The 20,257-nt window shown below is 40.2% G+C and overlaps 1 protein-coding gene across 12 annotated transcripts in view; it reads right to left on the bottom strand.

Moving 5' to 3' along the window:
- The window catches only part of FN1 (fibronectin 1), a 69,158-nt gene extending 49,125 nt beyond the window's left edge, over positions 1–20,033 (bottom strand). For all 12 annotated transcript variants that reach the window (XM_086341476.1, XM_086341487.1, XM_086341541.1 and 9 more), the window contains exons 1-12: positions 19,653–20,033; positions 18,602–18,730; positions 17,484–17,621; positions 15,882–16,013; positions 14,551–14,688; positions 11,383–11,541; positions 8,926–9,117; positions 7,872–8,051; positions 7,075–7,251; positions 5,369–5,521; positions 3,876–4,004; positions 2,710–2,853 (exon numbers count right to left, since the gene is read on the bottom strand). In XM_086341476.1, the coding sequence (XP_086197602.1) occupies positions 2,710–2,853; positions 3,876–4,004; positions 5,369–5,521; positions 7,075–7,251; positions 7,872–8,051; positions 8,926–9,117; positions 11,383–11,541; positions 14,551–14,688; positions 15,882–16,013; positions 17,484–17,621; positions 18,602–18,730; positions 19,653–19,803 (1,822 nt within the window). In that variant the 5' untranslated portion in view covers positions 19,804–20,033. The remainder of the gene's footprint in view (positions 1–2,709; positions 2,854–3,875; positions 4,005–5,368; positions 5,522–7,074; positions 7,252–7,871; positions 8,052–8,925; positions 9,118–11,382; positions 11,542–14,550; positions 14,689–15,881; positions 16,014–17,483; positions 17,622–18,601; positions 18,731–19,652) is intronic.
- Between the last annotated feature and the right edge of the window lie 224 nt (positions 20,034–20,257).

Here is a 20,257-nt window from a genome sequence, read left to right as displayed (position 1 = left end):
GCGACTCAGAGGTTTTTACTCAGTGATGGAGCAAAACAACATAAGGTTTCCTCTAGAACTTCAAGTGCTGGTTTGAAACCCTATGTTTTCAATGTTAGCCTTGTACCATAGCTCACCTTTAAGGGAACTACCCTAAACAGTAATAAGATATCTTGCATTTAGCACAATTTTGTTCAGAGAGTAAAAAATTATCCATGATTTGTAAGGTCAATTAAATTCCAGCTATCACTCTATGCCACTTTTTCCACATATGATTAGAAGACAAGAAATTTGAAAATTCTGACATCATTTATATTTAGACTTAGCATTTTGATAATCCTTTTGATATTGGTTAATTGGTAAAACTTTGTAAAGTAACCTGAGCAATGACTCACACCATTGTGAAAACTTGACTCCCTCTCTTATTCAATATAATCATACTAATTATGAAATAGTTATGAAGAGATATGACAAAATGTCTATACTTTCAAAACCAGTTTGAAAATAAGGCCCAAATGAATAATTTCCAGTAATAGTGACCCTGGAGAAGTTAAACATTCATGCATTTGCAACTCAGCCCTTTTTTTCTTTATTTAGTTTGCTGAGATCTGTGCTTTCCTGGTTGTTTATTGACAAACCAAATGCCTCTTATCTTCTGTTAGTTTGAACAACTCTACTGAATCCTCTGTAGGAGGAACAAACAGGGCAAGGCTCAGAGACAACGGACTGGTGATCTCTTGTTCCATCATCCTTCCCACACTCTGAAAGCCCCACAAGCCAGGCAGGAACCATTGAGTAAACCAAACACACAGATAAGACCCAGACTGTGTACTGAGGCCAATCTCCTCTCTGCTGAAATCGCCTCTATGCTCAATGGGCTCTTCTGTTATGAAGAGTAGAAACAAGGTCAAAACATAAAAGTCCAACACAGGAGGATTCCCTCCCGTTTAGATTTCATCTCTGGCGTGTCAACCTACAGGCTTCCAGCAAGCTGTTATGTGAACAGGCTTACTTTAAAAGAGAGAGCAAAAAAAGTTCTCTCTAATTCACCAAGAAGGAAATCACTTTCAAGACCACCACACCATATGTGGAACCATAAATAGACAGTAAGAGATTTTTTAGAAATGTCGCTGACTCGATGGACGTGAGTCTGAGTGAACTCCGGGAGTTGGTGATGAACAGGGAGGCCTGGCATGCTGCGATTCATGGGGTCGCAAAGAGTTGGACATGACTGAGCGACTGATCTGATCTGATCTGATCCTTTGGTTGTATCATTAAAAAAAAAAAAGCTTCAGTTATATACTTTCTGAACTTACAGTAATTCTGCAGAGCTTTAAAAATTATTGAACAAAAAAAATTATTTTAAGTGATTCCTACACACAAATCTACCACAAAATACAGTTTAAGAGCCAGGTCAATCTATGCTGAGAACCTGTTAAGCAAAGTCATCTTCAGTAGCCCAGACAGCGCCTGAAGCCAGGGGAGAGGAGGGGCTCTTCTAAGTTCAGAAAGGGTATATATGAACAGTTTTTAGGATCACAGATTATTAGTTTGTTGGTGCTGGAAGGAACTTAAAGGTAATCAGCTAAAATCTTCCTGTCTTACAGCTGAGGAAATAATGAATGAAGCTTGACTTGTATCTACTTAGCAGCATGTACAAACCTGGATCCATGTCTTGGCAAACACTGTTTTTGGCCAAGTTGTTCCATATCTTTTTCTTTATGACAGTAAATCTCTTATCACATTAAAAAAGGATTTAGTTAACTGAATCTTGATTTCTGTCATAGGTAGGTTCCAATGTCCTGACGATCTCTCTATTTCTGAATATAGGCCACATCTTAACTTAGCAGAGAGTCAAGAGACTTTGATCTCAGATATTGCTTAAGTAACTGATGCCTAAAAATTAATTTTATTTTTTGGTCACACCACAAGGCATGTGGAACTTCTCTGTCTAGGGATCAAACCCATGCCCCCTGCAGTGGAAGGGCAGAATCTTAGTCGCTGGGCTATCAGGAAGTCCACGATGCCTAAAAATTAGTTTCAGAATTCAACCCATCTTACTGTTAACTCATCACTCAGCAAAAATTAAATTCAATTTTTTAAAAAATGAATAACACCTCCAGCTAGGCATTATGTCCTGTGACCTGAAAAAAATCCAGTAATAAACATTTTTGAGTATTTGAACAGCCTGGGCAGAGAACTGACCAAGTTACTCAACTCTGGACCCAGGATATTTTGTTCCAGACTCCAAAAGATCAAACACATGAACATTCTGACAAAAAAAGGGCCTGGATGAAACACTGAATGAATACATATCATGTGTGTGATACACATGAATGAATGTGTATACATTTCATGCGATTTCTCCATGCAATCTTTCTGTTAAGAAACATAACATAAAATCCTGACCTTTACTCCCAGCATCGGTTACTCCATGGTTTCCACTTACAGGTACAGATGAGAAATGAAATTTAGCCAGTGTTTTAACCTAATGGAATGTTCTACAATGTTAAGAAACAAATTTACATGCAGGCACTTTTTCACAGCCTTCTACTCCTACTTGACTAGGGAGAAAGGAAAACCATTTAAGTAAAAAATATTCGATTAATGACTAGACAGTGAAATGAGAAAAAGATAGGAAAAGGAGGAGATACCAATTTCGGCCTCAGAGTGTTAATAAACACTGCTGTTGCCGTGTATTTTATAATACAGTGGCATAAAGCTACTTACCTGGATAGGTCTGTAAGGGCTGGCAGGCCCACTCCCCAATGCCACGGCCATAGCAGTAGCACTGGTACCGGACTCCCTGCAAATACTTCTCCCATGAGTCTCCAATTTGATAAAAGGTGCGGGTTTCTGAATCCTGACATTGATCTGAAACATACACAAGTAGACTATTAAGCAGTCTTCAAAACTTAAAGTGACAAATGTGAATTTGGTGTGCTAGTGCACAGATTCTTAGTTTTAATAAAAACTTGCAACTGTCCTTACAAATACAGCAGTTCAAAAATGTTTTGTTCATATCTTATACCTTACTGGACAGTTAATGGTCAAAAAGTACCCATTGGGAGGAATAATTAGCTTTCTAAAAGAATAACATTTCTAAATAAAAATGTTAAGATTTAGATTTCAGTATATACTGACAACCTGAATCTTAATTTGAGAAAAATAAATTAATTTTATATTTTACCCATCTTAATGCAAACAGTTTACCATTTGAAGAGCAAAGATAAAATACCACTTTATACATGTCTTCAAAATGTGGATGACTTAATTTTACATATAAATGAACTGAGCTAAATTTCAACTAGTGAATAACTTGCTGAGCAGCTTCTAAGAAAGCCTTTCAGGCCTCTCACAGCTTTGACAATCGCAGGTCAAAAAAACTCATCTGATCAGTTTGTTTTCTGGGTGAGCAATATGTCTCTTTGAGTAAAGGAATATTAATGGATTACCTTAAAGCTGGTAACAGAGCTCTTTTAAGGCCCAACCCTCACTATTTGCTTAGATCTATTAAAAGGGCAGCTAAGAAAAATAAGGAATTTGGGAAGGAGATATTTACTGGCATAATCATTTGTCCACATTATTGCACAGTCAGCAAAGGAAAGTTCTCTTTCAGACATGAATTATCTTTATGATTCAGAACCAAAAAACAGATTTGTTTCAACTAAAGGAAACCTTCATGTGTTACCAAATTCAGCAAAAATAAATTGACTACCACTCTCAAGTTTAGATATTGATCCATGATTAGAGAAAAGACTTTGCCAAGCTCTCTGCAGGCCATGATCAAAGTCTAGAGCCAGTTTCAATCAAGTAATATCAAAGAACTCTCCTTATCTGAAACTTGCTAGCTATACTCAGTGTTTAAATCCAGCTAGAGACACAAGGCTACTTACCAACAGGATCGCACTTCCACCGGCCCCGGCCCTGACCGAAGCAGGTACAATTCAGCATGTGTCCCTCTTCATGACGTTTGTGGAATGTGTCATTCACATTGTAAGTGATGCCGTCGACGATGCACTGATCTGTTTAGGAAACAGTGGGATGGGTGGAGAACTTTTAAGTTTCACTGATGAAATAAAAGAAGCTACACTTTTCGAAGCATATAATTCCCTCCACTTAATTAGCAACATCTTCCACTAAAATAACTTTTCTACTGGCATAGAATAAACATTTTTTTCCAAAGCTTAGTCAGTACTACACTTCTTGCAAAAAAAAAAATAATAATTCTCTCTTATAAACTTGTACAGATTAGAGATACAAGTATATACAACAAATGTTAACTTTCGGAACAAGTTCTTGCTGGGTTCAAAATGACCTTTAGATCTCTGCTTGTTACAATAAATAGGAGGCAGATTAAACATTCTAATATGATACCCAGCATGATGCGATGGTCTCATCTCTGGAATAGCAGAGCTAGGGAGATACTTGGAATGTGTAAATAGAATACCATAAATGACATTTGGAGAGTTAACAACAACAACAAAATCAGGCCAACTCTGTTGTTAACTTGCTGAGATCCTAAGAAATTACTTCCCTCTCTGGGCCTCAGTTCCTTCCTCTGTAAAATGAGGACTTGGTCTGGATGCCTTCCTAGTGTCCTTTTCAGCTCTGCAACATCATATGTATTAGACCTGGATTGTGTCATCCATCGGGCCCCATAAAAGGAGAACAAGTCCAGGCCAATGTCAACAGAGAGGCTACATGGACTATTTATCAACCCAGAGCTCTACCTAAGTCTTATTTTTCAAACCAAAGAAATAGAAACACTAAAATAGTTTTAATAGATCAACAACCCTTATATCATACACCAGGGTCCAAAGGGGAAAAACTCGAGTGAACAAAAGAAATTGGTCTTTATGTCTTTGTCTCCTTGAATTAAAGGAGATCTGCCAAGATCTGATTTTAGAATAGCACGGTCTCTTTTCTTTACAAAAATTGACCAGTCTTTTCTAGACAAGAATCCAACAGCATAAAGAAAGAAACTTGAGTTGCTCAGTCGTGTCTGACTCTTTGTAATCCCATGGACTGTAGCCTACCAGGCTCCTCCGTACATGGGATTTTCCAGGCAATACCACTGGAGTGGGCTGCCATTTCCTTAAGCTAAAAGGATCAAGTGATATCAAGTGATCATGTTCTATCTCTGAAGTCATCTTTTTGGCTCAGCCTAAGTACTTACATCCTGGGAATGTTTCAGAATCTTAGAAATGCTCTGCCAGATTTTCTTAACTGGCTGTCTAACATGTAAAACCTATCCAACACAGTAGGCTAATGGAGTGGCATTGCATACTTCTTCTCCTGCTTTTGGTAAAGCACAAGTTTTCACGAAGAAGTCTGCTTCTCTGTATTCTCTGTCCTCTCAGCTATTTTCATTAACAAGTGCACATACCTCGGAGCTGAGAGTAGGCAACACACGTCCATTCTCCACGACCATTTCCAACACATGTGCATCTCATCATGTGGCCCATATCATGCTGTTTGTCCCACTGGTCTCCAATGCGATACATGACCCCTTCGTTGGTTGTACAGATTTCCTCGTGGGCTGTTTGGAAACAGAAGGGAAATGCATTACTGTATAAACGATCACAAGGGCTAAAATGTATGCAATATTATCAGTCTGGTTTGGTGATCCTAAGAACTCTCTTGGAAGTCTTCTGTGCCTCAAAAATTCACTGAGCTCTGACTACCAGAGAGAGAAAACATAGTCCGAAGATGAGGTTTGTTGTAAGGAAAAATTACAGTATGGTTAAGGGATGTTAACCACAATTATGCCTACCCATTCAAGGGGTTTGCAATGTTCTAGAAATCTGGATTTGACTACTGTCCCATAACATTTTTCTAGTTTCAGTTTATTCTAGATCAAAGGGAAACAATGTGTATGGGTATAGAATTGTAAGTTAATATGTGTTTTCCTTCTAAATCCAAATTTTCTTTTGCTGAAATTAGAGGAATAAAAGTAAGCCTAAGTATTAATAGTTTCCTTCTGATGTTTCATTGCCTCATATTCACACTTGACTGCAGCACATGGATTCTTAATTCTATTATCAGAAAATCATCTGTAGTCTAGTGGCTCTCAAAATTTGAAAACAAAAGGTATTGGTTCTCCTTTCTTCATTCACACAAACTAGAGCATGGCCTTTTAAAACAAGATCCCTACTGATTGGAAAATACAGAGTCTGGGTCATTTTGGTGTTTAATAAGTGATAGACCTTATTCTAAAGCTGTATGTAAATACTGCAGATCTGTGACTGCGGCAGTCACTTGAATGTTTTCAGCTACTCAGCTGTGTGCTTTTTACAAAAGACACACCTGTTTAAAAAAAAAAAAAAAGTGTATTTCCAGACTTTTTAAAAGTATTTTTTATTGTATTTACATGTTTTTGGACTTTATAATAGTGGGATTTAAAAATCATATAAAGTGAAGTGAAGTCGTTCAGTCATGTCCAACTCTTTGCGACCCCATGGACAGTAGCCTTCCAGGCTCCACCGTCCATGGGATTTTCCAGGCAAGAATACTGGAGTAGGCTGCCATTTCCTTCTCCAGGGCATCTTCCCAACCCAGGGATCAAACCCAGGTCTCCTGCATTGAAGACAGACGCTTTACAGTCTGAGCCACCAGGGAAGCCAGAAAGTGAAGTCACTCAGTTGTGTCCGACTCTTTGCGACCCCGTGGACTGTAGCCCACCAGGCTCCTCCGTCCATGGGATTCTCCAGGCAAGAATACTGGAGTGGGTTGCCATTTCCTTCTCTAGGGGATCTTCCGGACCCAGGGATCAAACCCAGGTCTCCCAAATTGCAGGCAGAGGCTTTAACCTGAGCCACCAGGGCAGACCCCTACATATATAATAGTGGGATTTTATAACAGTGGGATTTTAAAATCATATAAACAATTATATAATTCTTATACTTTGAAATAATTATATAATTCTTATAAATCATATGAATAATTATATAATTCTTAAATATTTGATTACATTTAGATCATGACGTTTTCTGCTGTCTAAAAATTAAGTCTTAATGCGTGAAACAGAAGTAAGCCAAACATTATTCTTCGGTCTTACACCACAAACGACTGCCTACAAGGGCTTCATCTTACCAGCCATGGGGCAGAATCCAAACTTCTGGTCAGCGTCATAGTTCTGCGTGGTCCCACACCATTTCATGTTGTCCCTCCTGCCCTCAGAAGTACAGTCCGTGTAGTTGTGGTTGTTGTACAGGAAAGGAAAGTGGCACAAGGCACCATTGGAATTTCCACCTCGAGTCTGAACCAAAACTGTCCAAAACAACACACATGTCAGAAGAAAAAGATTGCAACTGAGCTTCCCAATGTACAGTGGGGAATTACTGCGACTAGACTAGCCAAGTTTCTGCAACTAATTCAGAGTGTGTCTCAGAATAAAAGATGTCTAATAATACAGTTCTAAGCCTCCTTAGCGTATTCACCTTCACCTTTCAAGCAGATTTAAATCCAATTTTTGCTCTCATTTTTCCAGCCAGAAAGAAAAAGATTAAATGGTCGCTTTGAATAAATCATGGTTTTAGCCAAAACAAAAGCAAGAGCACTCAGGCCTGCCTTCTATGTAGTCTTCAGCCTGGGGGAGTGCCTACTGATTTTCCCATACAAGCATCTTTAATCACATAATGATCCCAATGTGTCAAAAATAAATGCACTGGAGGGCTTTTCCCTTGGTGCCATTTCCCAAGACGACTGGGAAACTTGGGAGGATCTTTAACTGTAAAGTTAGTTCCATCCATGTCCCTTGGGTCCAGATAACACAAAGGTGGTACTTCTCAAGTGTAGCCTTGAAAGGAACGCCCAGCTTGCTGGCCAATAAAAACAGAGCATGAGAAATGGGGTTTTCTCACTGTTGTGTTTTCCCCTGGGATACTCACCAGTATGGTCTGTACAGAAAGAATATTTCTGGTCTTGCTCATAATTGGAAGTTGTGCTGCACCAGAGGTGTCCGTCCTGCCGCCCTTCGGTCGTGCAGGAGTAGAAAGTCTTGCCGTTGTAGGTGAACGGGAGGACGCACGGCTCTCCGTTGGAATTGCCACCATAAGTCTGGGTTACAGCTACAAGCATAACCAAAAGGGTCTCAGTAAACAGAGTTGCACTTGTCTCCCACTATTGTTCCTTATTTTCCACTTAACTGAGGCTGACCTTGTGTCCTCAAAGGGGGGAAAAAGTACTATGAATATGACTAGCTATAAGTATTAACCAGATCATAGTGTTATCAAAATACCTTACTCAGAAAGCCACATTTTTTTTGTGGGTAGAACAACACCCGAGTTCTTCTGACATCCATTGTTACCACCTCAGCAGCCATGCCTCAGTTCCCCATTTGCAAAGCTATTGAGTTGGCCAAAAAGTTCATGCGGGTTTTTCTCTAAGGTGTTACTGAAAAACTTGAATGAACTTTTGGCCAACCCAATATATTACTACAGGTTAATTAAGGATGCTGCTCAAGTGATCCTGCAGGGGTATATATGGCTCTGTTGGTGCTATAAGAATTAATACAAGAAGCTGTACTAGGGGAAAAGTCAAGTGCACCAATTATTATTGCTACAATTTCTACCACTTTTATAGCCTGGAAGAGTTGCACCAGGTTGTTGAAAGAAGTTTACATCACAAAGGTTCAGAACTTTGGGATTTAGAGTACTAAATAGGGATGGATTAGTTTACTCAGAAAGTAACCACTTGTAACATTTTAGACAGATAAAAAATACACAGTAGCTTAATACTTACTACAGGAAAGAAAACACATAGATTAAAAAGACTGAAAAAATAGATATCAAATGCCAACCATGGTTGTTATCATAGGCTGGTAAGGTTATAAACTTTTCTTGTTTTATTGTTTTACATTTTTTGGTAAATGAATGTATTGCCTTTCAAAGTCTAAATAATAAGAAAGTCATTGGTCCCCTTTTTAAAAAAGATAACACAGACCTGTCTCTTGGCAGCTGACTCCGTTGCCCAGGCAAGTGCAAAGCATTTGCTTATTCCCTTGTGTCTTCAGCCACTGCATCCCCACAGAGTAAACCACACCGCTGTCTGTGACACAGTGACCATACGGAGGCGGCTGAGGATGAGGCTGGGGCTGGTAGATGGCCGTTCGGACATCAGTGAAGGAGCCAGATCCTGAGGACATGAGAAAGAAAAGTCACAGAGCTGGTTAAGGGAAAGCTACTTCCTGGAGTACTTTTCCGGTATCTTCAAGGTCTCATCCAGATGACTCTACAATCTGTCTTCTTACTGAGCTGAGATTGGAAAGAAATGCCCCTCCCTCTTTGCATTAGCTTTGGCACTCAGCCTAAGAAATAATCCATAAGAGGCTACCCAGTGTTCTCTACCTTCCAGCTTACCTGGAGCTACCAAGAGTGTATTTCCAAATCACCAACATTATTCTGCCACTCCACAGAGCAGGTACCTCCAACGACTGCTTACTCATTTCAGCGAGCCAAAGTCCATGACTTTACAGTCCTCTACACCTAACCTCTGATCAGCTCACTTCATTCTTTCCATTTCATTCAGTTCAGACCACTTTATCCTTTGTTCTATGCCTCATTTGCACTGAGCTTCTCATTTTCCCTTCCTGTACCCTGAGCTGTCCCCAGGCTTTTCCCTTGGCCTGTAATGGTCTGTCTCACCATCTCTTAGCAGCTCCCACTAGCCCAAAATATCTGGGCATCTCTCTTCCTGATATTATTTTGAGAAGTCTCTGCAGCTCTGCAGCAGACCTCTCGCCATCGATGTAACTCTGAGCTCCTCAGACCGTGCCCCGGGCACCCATATTGGATTTCCTATTCACTAGCCCTCCACCTTCCACATTTCGTGTCTCCAAAGATTATTTGGGAATTCTGTTGTGGTTTTTTCCCTAAAATCAGTCAATCCTCTTAAGACAGCTTTCATTTCAGAGTAAGACAACAGAATATGCTGATCTTTTCTTTACACATAGAAATCTGTTCTCTTGGGGGTCAGGCCCAAGGAGGAGCAGAATTAGAACTGAAGCTAGAATGACTGGTAGACTGAATTCAGCATCTCTCTAAGGCAATCCTCTTAAGACATTTTTCCTTTCAGAGTAACAATGGAACCCAAATACTTCATAGACAATGGTCCCAAGGTCACACATATCAGGGGAACATGGCATCTGTTTTCATACACCCCACTTGGGAGAGTCACAATGCAAAGGAATATTAAGCTCCTATAGAAGAAAGTTTTTATTGGTTTAACCCCATGTCTCTCAGACTTTTTTGAACAGAGCCATTTCAGTATTAATATTAGTAATACTAATAAAAATAGATAGCAATCAATGAATGCTTACTCCCCATTAACCTCTACTCTTTTTAATTTAAACTGTTTCAGTAAGCTGAGATTAGTAATTGTTTCTTTTTTAGGTTAGCAGCAATTTTACTGAAAGTAATCAAATAACAAAAAATGTTATCAAATCCAATCTTGTTCTCCTTCTGAAGTGCTCATGGCAAGATGAACACTCATCAAAAGGAGGCAAATCCAAGTAAGTAATTAATACTTTTTGCTAAATGACCTAGATGAAAGACTAAACAATAATGCTAGTGCATTGTATAGTGAAAACTTGACAAAATAGAGCAAGAATAATAACAGAAGTACCCATTCTTGACTGCCCTCTTTCTTTCTTTAGATTCTTACAAAACAAGCTATAATGCAAAGATCCTAGTCTTGTACTAGAAATAATTAAAACTTATTTTTTTTAAAAAGCTTATATTATTATGTCATTCCTTCCCATGTCTAGGACTCCTCTGAATTTTTCAAATGTGAAACCCAACACATGAAGAAAATGACTGTGCATTATTTTATGGAATGCAACAGAGTTTGCTGGAGCATGGAAACCACACATAGAGGATTGTTTTCACAACAAAAAGAATAGAATGTCAGGGTAAGGAGATATATGCCATGCTGAGAAAGAACAAATGTACTTTTCCCCCTCTTCCCAGCAGAAGAATCAAGGGATCATGTAACTCAGCAAAGTTTCTCATTTCCATTAAAATGTACTTTAGATATTCAACATACATATACAAGGGTATATATATGAATATTCACATGTGTATCGATCTACAGATCTCAGTATATTTATTTATATCTTTGTATATAAATCATGTAGGTTTCATGATATTAGTAATTTTTCTTGCCCACCAGTTTAACCTCTTGGAACTAAAATTAGTTTTTTTCCCCCAAGATCCATTTTAGTTTCATTTTTATTTAAGTTTAAAAAACTTGATAGTAAACAAAGTTTTAACTAACAGTCTGCAAAGGAACTCAGCTTCATAGCCACATCATCCTTCAAGGGCACACCAAGGGAAAGATGGCTTTGCGGAAATGCTTAGTGCAAGGTGCCCCCGTTTGGGTCCCCGGGGCCCCGTGCCTCACCTGCAGATGTGGTCTGCAGGGATGTATGCCTCTCACACTTCCACTCGCCACGGCCATTGCCCGTGCAGATGCACTGGAGCAGGTTCCCCCGGTTGTCCTTCTTGCTCCAGGTATCCCCAATTCTATAGGATGTCCTAGTGTCCTGATCGTTGCATCTGTCTGTGTCAGAAAGGGAGCGTTAAAACATGTAAATCAGCTTGAGCTTGGCAAGTGCTTGATGCAAACCTAAAATAAAAATAGAGTTGCTTCTAATAAGGACCTACTGTATAGCACAGGGAACTCTACTCAATACTCTGTAATAAGTCTGTAATGGTGGTGGTTTAGTCGATAAGTTGTGTCCAACTCTTATGACCCCAAGGACTGTAGCCTGCCACGTTCTTCTGTCCATGGGATTCTCCAGGCAAGAATAATGGAGGGGGTAGCCATACCCTTCTCCAATCTCCCCAACCCAGGAATCGAACCTGCGTCTCCTGCATTGCAGGCAGATTCTTTCGACTGAGCTAAATGATATAAATAAACAATCTAAAACTGATTCACTTTGCTGTACACCCAAAACTAACACAATACTGTCACTGCTACTGCTAAGTCACTTCAGTCGTGTCTGACTCTGTGCGACCCCATAGACGGCAGCCCACCAAGCTCCCCCGTCCCTGGGATTCTCCAGGCAAGAACACTGGAGTGGGTTGCCATTTCCTTCTCCAGTGCATGAAAGTGAAAAGTTAAAGTGAAGTCGCTCAGTAGTATCCGACTCTTAGTGACCCCACGGACTGCAGCCTACCAGGCTCCTCCATCCATGGGATTTTCCAGGCAAGAGTACTGGAGTGGGGTGCCATTGCCTTCTCCGACAATACTGTTAACTATACTCCAATAAAAAGTTTTTTTTAAAAAAGGAGAATACAGTTGCTTCAAGTTTGGTAAGCTGTTTTTGGGTGATACCTTTATATTCAGCTGTGGTACCATGGGTGGTAAACTTCTGAAAGATGTGACTGTATTTAAATCAGTGTGAAGGAAGCGATATGAATGTAGTCTAATTCCACTCATCTGTTTGCCAGAATGCTATTTTTCACTCATCAAATTTTCATTTAGTCATTCAGTTCATTAAATTTGATAAAAATCTTTCATTCATTACATTTTTTCACATTGTTTATTTGACCAAATTCATCCCCTGGCTTTCTAGTCTTCCCTCTGTATCCTTCTCTGGCTCTCCTGGCTTTGAGTCATGACTATTTACAACCTACCTTATCATAGGGGATTTTCTTTAGAAAACTAGAAACAATAGGGAGGCAAGTAGGTCTCATAGGGTCTCAACTAACTGCCCCAAAGGAGCTATTAAAAGATAGCAGCATCTGTTTTTTCATTTGTTATGTAAAACAATTCAAGGCACCACCAACTTCTCTAACTAAAATATTCTCTCCCCTGGTTCCACCCCACCCGCTACCAAATACAAACCTATTTAACATTACTAACAAAATGGCATCTCTTGAATTGCTCATGGTGTTAACTCTTTGATGGGAAAGTGAGATTATTAATATAAAATAATGTTTGTTTAAGTTCATTTAGTCACGTCTGACTCTTGTGACCCTATGGACTGTAGCCCGCTAGGCTCCTCTGTCCATGGGATTAGACAGACAAGAAAATAAAATGATAATTTGTAACTAAATTACCATCAGTCTATGATTATCTGGCAAATAAACTGTTTCAATTATAATCCAGCTTTGTCCATATGCTGTAATGTGATAGAGAGGATTTGATTGGTTTGTGAAACAGAACTACACTGGGTTAGATAAAAAATAATTAGTTCATGTTAAGTTCAGACAAATACAGACACATATTGATCTCCCACCACAGCAGAAGTCTGCATAAAAGATAGCATTGCTGGTGACACTTTTTCCCAAATCTCCAACCAAGTGTTGTCTTCCCCTGAGCCTCCATAGTACTATTTCAGTATCTGTCTCAAAGTGTTTAATTCTGTGCTTTGTAGAAGATGATATATATAAGCCTTTCTCATCATCCTGACCTACTTACTAAGTTCTCTTTGACAAGTCGGCTAATGTCCAGTTCATTTTTGCATCCCTACACCATCCTGAATAAAGTAGGGACTTAAAAAATTTCATGGAAGAAATGACTTTTCTTTGAGAAGCTTTTCCCAACTTGTTATTAGAAGAGCTTTAAATAATAGATAAGAGTTTGAGTCAAACATCTAACTTGTCTTAAACTAAAACACTGCCGCCAAGGTCTTGAAAGTCTGATAATCATAATAAAATGTTAAATGCAAGAGAACTGGCAAGGTGCTCAAAAACATTTAGTTTAAATTGCTACCACTATTTAAGAGAGATTATTTTTTGTTTGAAAGAATTCAAATTTGGATGGTGAACATGATGAGATGGTTAAAACTTCCAGCTAGATAAGACATGTTCAAAATATTTAGATTTGATTTTAAATGTATAACACTGATAGTTGATAGCTGTTTTGCTTCCACAAACTTTATAGTTTGACATTTCAAAAAAGGAGCATTGAATCCCTAAGGCAAAAAGTAAGGCCTCGGGGCAATCTTAGAAGGAGCTACAGAGATACCAGTGTTTCTTTCAGAAACTTTCAAAGTTTAGCTTCTTCACAGCACTAATAAACCTACAGAGACACTGTCCTTAACCCCAGAATAGGGGTTAAACATAGTTTAACCTATGGGATAAGTACCTTTTATTTTTATCAACTTTGCTAATGTATATGCCTTACTTAAATGTCAAGCACAGAAGGAAGCCCAAAACTTTAGAGCTTTGCTCCTCTCTATGTCAAGAGCATTCACATGCCCAAAGATGCATGTGCCTGTTATTTTAAAGATTTCCTTGCTACTTAGAAAATATCTCAGTGATCACTTAGATGAAACATTTGCAACTTATCTTTGGGTCTGCAACACATTTGGCACTGAAATGAACATTAAGGTTCTTTCTCAGTAGCTGATAACCTGAGACCTTATTGAACTAAGCTGTTTTATTTTAATTTAGTCTTCTTTGACAAAGTAGAATAAGTTGGTTACAAAATCTTTCTTGACATCCAAATGTTAGCATGTTGGAGGAACGGATGTTGTATGTGATATCGTACGACAATTCTCTCTAGGAATCCAGAAAACAATGCCTGGCCTCATCTTTAACATACAGATCTAAAACGTACTTCTGGAGGTGCAAGTGATACGTCCGCTGCCTTCTCCCAGGCAAGTGCAGTCCACCATCATCCAGCCTTGATAAGGCTTTTCCCAGGTCTCCCCAACAACGTAGGAAGTACCAGCAGCTTGATCAAAACACTTCTCAGCTGTAGGGAAATTGGAAGGAAAAACAGAAAAAAAAAAGGAGTTATTTCAAATTGTGCTGTCTCCCTGTAATTTTAAGTATATTGTGTAAGCAAAAACCCAACCACATTTTTTTAAGTGGTACTCTCTTCAAAAAGAAAGGCACGCCCTGTAACTAAGCACAGAACAAGTAACCGAAGTGAAAGGAGGCTCTAGCCAAGTTGGCAGGCAGAAATTCTGTTCTCCGAGTAAGTACACGGATTGGACATTTTCAGCTAGCACCGTTCTTCACACCAGTATTTTGAGCAAAAAGGATCTATGTGCCTCCTGTGGATCTATGAATCTCTTGCATATTGAGACGAAATATGCAAAATTCCAATCTTAATTAAAAATGACCAATTATGAATGCCTGCATAAAATGACAAGAAAGCTATTTAAAATTTGGATTTCTGTAAATATAGAGGCAACACAAAGAAAAAACCTCTGTATTAGAGATCAGAATAAAATTTATAGCCAGAAACTCTTAGATTTGTATCTATAGAGTTCAGCTGAAGATCGACACCAAAGGAAACAGCAATTTTGACAAAAAATGACCAAGAGATGATAAAACACACACCATATGGTGTTTATATCTGCCACGTTCCAATAAAGAAAGATGTTAAAAGTCTCATTTTTTTTTTACCTTTAAAAAATTTACATCTTGACCAAGGAGAAATCTGAGAACAGATCTTAGAGAAAACAAATGACTTCTTCCTAAATCTTTCAACTCTATCTTAAGCTTTGAAAAAAAATTAAGACTTCTATTGATACATGTATGGTCAGTCGTGTCCGACTTTTTTCCAGCCCATGGACTATATGCAGTCTACCAGCATTCTCTGTCCCCAGAATTTTCCAGGCAAGGATAATGGATACTGTTTGAGTTGCCATTTCCTTCTTCCAGATCCAGGAATCGAACCCAGATCTCTTGCATCTCCTACATTGTCATGCGGATTCTTTACCAGGGCGCCACCTGGGAATCCCTAAGACTTCTATACATGGTTGGGAATTTGAACTGATTCCTTGAGGAAGACTATGGATTACACATTTGATTATTTTAAATAAAATTCTCAGTCTCTTATCTTTTTTATTGGAAGGCAGGTATCCTGTCATGTCAATTTTGACTGAACCCAACATTTTGACTGTGTATCCCACCCCCATGTATCCCCAAGTCACACACCTATGGGCTTGCAGGTCCATTCTCCTTTGCCATTACCCAGACACACACACTCTAACATGTAACCACCAGTTTCGTGTGGTCTCCTCCAGGTGTCACCAATCTTGTAGGACTGCCCCCCTTCATGGCAGCGGTCTGTTCAAGATAAAAAGCAAATGTTACAGACAGTGGGACAGAAAATAGTTTTAAAACAGAAAAAGTCTCATATTCCAACCCCTTTGGTTAGCCAAAGAGAGCAGCTTTCCCATCGGGGACAGGGGAAAAGTTAACAGGTCTGGTCATTTGGGGTCCTTCAATTGAATGTCTGGTTTAAGCACAATGGTAAACCACAGAGGAAATCTGAATAGCAAAGAAAGGAGTCATAAATCCTGGATCCCCAGAGAGATCACAGGAAATTGAGTTCTAAAGTAGAAAAGAAAGGCTGCCAGGCATGGCCTCCACACACACATAGTGGGTTTAGCCTGAGACTAATTCAATGCAAAAGGCACACTAGACCTAGAATTCCAGCTTTCAGGATGCAGAGAGTCCGTATTTCACCCTAGGATACAAATGTCTTTTTGATGGAAAGCAAATAGATGTATACATAGCAAGTGTGGAAATCTGGTTAAACACAAGGGCACATACAAAGGTTAAACTCTCCACTATGTAAACATTATGTAAACACTACGGAACACTGACTCTTAACATATACCAATAATCTTGGATAAACTCTAACATTAAACGGAGGACAGGCTGATTGGGCTTATTCACAAGAGACTGATTTGTCTTTTCCAGAAGGCTGTACATCATGCTTTTTTGGGGGAGTGCCACTTAGTTCCCTGACCGGACATTGAACCTCCACCCCCGGCAGTGGAAGCGCAGAGTCTTTACCACTAGATCGCCAGGGAAGTCTGATTTGTCTTTTGGACTGAGCCTTTAAGAGACTTATACAGCGATGGATTAAAAAACACTAAATGCTGTGTTAATAGAAGCTATTGGTAACCCAATGAATCATACTGGAAAGTTTGACTTAGCTAAACTAGAATTGCTGAGAGTAAGTCCAGATCCCTAAGTACCTTGGAAAATTCATTCCACATTATTCCTAGGAATAGAGAGCTCTGCTTCCTGGTTATAAACTACTGGTTACAAAGAAACCAGACTGTTTCTGTGAGATCCAAGCAGTGTGTACATTGCTAACAAGACTAGCAGAGCACACAACGGCTAATTCATTCTTCTTGACCATCTTTCCAATCACTGCAGATCACCACATGAGCAGTCTGGCTTGAAGATGCCCAGATAACATAAAATGGGCAACTCCTCTAAGAATGGGATGGAACCCAAGAGATTTGCTTGGTTAGGCTACATACACATGTGTACACACACACACACACACTCTCTCTCTCTGTCTCTCATAAATGCAAACAGACTGAACACTGCCTCCACCTGTGCTCAGAGCCACCTTTCAGAGGCACAGGAATCAGCTGTGTGGCCATAGAAGGGTGTCTGCTCACCTGGGATAAATCCCCACATTAGGAATATCCGGTCATGGATAACAGAAAGTGACAGTGATGGGAATGGAAAAGCTCACACTGTTATCTCAGGTCCTAGACAGAAGGCCATTCTTACTTGCAATGGTGCAGCTTATTCTTCCTCGCCCAGCGCCGATGCAGGTACAGTCCCAGATCATGGAGTCCTTAGGGCGCTCATAAGTGTCACCCACCCGGTAAGTGTTCCCAGTGTACTTGTCAAAGCAAGTCTCTTCAGCTGAGGGAAGATTGAAAGTCCATGTGAACCTTAATAGGGAAAACCGTTTCTATTCCACTCCTCTCATCCAAGGGAAAACCTTTCTTTTCTATTCTGTGAGTAGCAAGGGACAGTGGAAAGTTTTTAAAACTTGAAGTAGGAGATCTCAATTTTACCCTAGGGTCTAACAAAGCCTCAGTTTTCAACCTTTGACAAGTTTTCTAATTTTCTGGTGACGAATTTCCATTGGAAAGGATTCTCAGGCACTAAGGAAAAAGCTATAAAGCACAACCTTAGGACCAGCTAGATTGTGAAGGAAGGACTTTAGATTCCTCTCTCTGGCAGAAAATCAAACCAAGGTCCACTTGAACAATCTGAGCTCCCACCCCCACCCCAGTACTGGCCCTTGTCAATCCTACTATTTCCATTTTGGCCTCATCAGTGGTTCTCTGCAGGAGTTGCCATAATTTACAAGAAATAGATCAAGAGTCATAAAGGAATGAGAACTTTGAAGTAGTCAGTGGTTTTACGTTGAACTGCAGCTGACAAATCGCTTGATAATGTACTGCCCAAAGTGCTTTCTGCCCCATAATCTTACAGTCTAAGATTTGGAATTACTTTCTAATAAATTAGAATTTTATAAGCAATTCTTTTTCTTTGAAGGGAGAAGACACATCATTCATGTTTTTCTTTTTTTTTTTTTTTCATTCATGTTTTTCATCAAACGTTTTGGGAAAGTAAAACAGAAAGAAGACCCTAGAAACTACTTTGGGATATATTTGTTCTTTTGTTTTAAAGGTAAAAAGAACAATATAATTTGAAAAGCAAATATAAGCAGTTATTAAACATTTTTTAAAGATAATTCTATTAGGGAAATGGAATATGTAATTTTACTACTAATCCTAAATTTAATCAACAAGCCCTACTTCTCTATCTATTAGATTCTAATAACTATAATAAGTAGAAGATACTAAGAACTAGGCAGGCTCCCCATCACTTACGTTCAGGCTTGCTCTCACAATTAAAGCCCCGGCTCCCTCCATAACAGGTACAGACCAAGGCGCTGCCCAGGTAGGTGCGCTCCCATTGTTGGTTTATCTGATAGTGCTTTCCATTGTCATAACAACCAGCTGTAAGAAATGAAGAAAAAAGTCATTAAATTTGGATCCTTCCTTTTTCCAAAGTATGGAATTTTCTTGCATGACTAAATTGATGAGCCTAAGCAACAAACGAAGGGGAAAAAAGTTAATCATCAGAGCATCAGAAGAATTAAAAGTAACTAGATATCTAAAGAGTTAACCACACATTTGCACACGTAGATATTTAGGTATTCCTTTTGTTTTTCTTTTGACTGAGTTAAATGTTATACAATGATGTCATTTCCATCTGGCCATGGGTCTGCACCAAAGGAATGGAAACATTTTGAAAAGCAGATAACTGGGAATTACATTTTAAAATGTGCAAGGAATTTCAGCGCTCTTTGGGGGTAATAAGTCAAGAAGGGCAATGCTAAGCAGTTTCCATTAGCCAAGGAAAAGGGAGGGTGTGTCTTTGAGAAACTGGAAGAGGAATTCCAATCTCTGTTCTTGGAGAAGCATCCTGAGAAAGCATTTTGAAGCAATTACATCTCATTCAAAGTAGGCACAGCACAATTATTCAGCTACTCTCCCCTCATCCCCATTTTGAAAGTATTTAACCAATTACTTAGTAACAAAGAAAATAGGCGTAAGGACCACACTAATCCCAAAAATAAAAGTTTAAAGGGGTGCATCATTTTTCTCTTTAAAAACGAGTTTTGGTTAATTCAAAGGAGGATGACCTGAGTCGGTACCAGCACTGCTGGACATCGCTGAGCTCCGCCTTCCAACGCCTTATCTTACCTAAGCCCACAAAACCAGCCTGCTCAAAGCCAGTCTTTAATGCACCCCTCTTATTTAGGAGTATACACACGCCACGCGCGCGCGCGCACATAAAACTTCAGTCACAACTTTGGTTGGTTTTCTGGCCCCGTCCTGAGGCAGCCTGTTCCAGCCCACTGGGGTCAGTACTCACGTTTGCTCTGACTGACAGTCAGCGGGGACTGGGGCTGAACGATCTGCTGCGCCTGTCTCCTGCTCTTCGAGGCTCCCGCGGAGGGTACCGCTGTCCCCAGGGACAGGACGGCCAGCAGCAGCAGCAGCCCGGGCCCCGGACCCCCGAGCATCTTGAGACGGTGAGGCAACTTGCCGCTTAAGTTTGGTTCCCTTCGCAACCTGCGGGCGGAGTCCCCTTCCAGTACCTCCAAGAGAGTCAGGGCTGGATGATGGGGAAGGGGAAGGGTAGAGGGACAGAGGGGAAGGAGAGGACGAAAGAAGTTGTGGCTGCAGGTCCCCTCGTCCCCGCTCGCGACTAGGGCTCCCCCTCCTCCCCTTGCAAAGCGCAGCCGGCGCGAGCGGCCGAGCCCCGAGAACCAGGGTTTATATGGGACGGTCCCTTCCCGCCCCCCGCGAGGCCCCGGGCGCCGGGGAGGAGGGACCGGCCGGACCCCCTCCCACCCTCCTGCGGCCGCGGCCGCCGCCGACCGCGCGCCCATTGGCCCAGGCTCCGGGTGACGTCAGGGGAACTGTGGGTTCGCCTTGAACAAAAGAGATGCTGATCGCCCGCCAGGATTGGGACAA

This window comes from Bos grunniens, chromosome 2, assembly GCF_055505025.1.
Source record: "Bos grunniens cultivar Pamir isolate PY7600 chromosome 2, Bosgru_T2T1.0, whole genome shotgun sequence".
Lineage (NCBI taxonomy): Eukaryota > Metazoa > Chordata > Mammalia > Artiodactyla > Bovidae > Bos > Bos grunniens.
The sequence above is the reverse complement of the archived record's forward strand: the minus strand, read 5'-3'. Positions and strand labels throughout refer to the sequence as shown.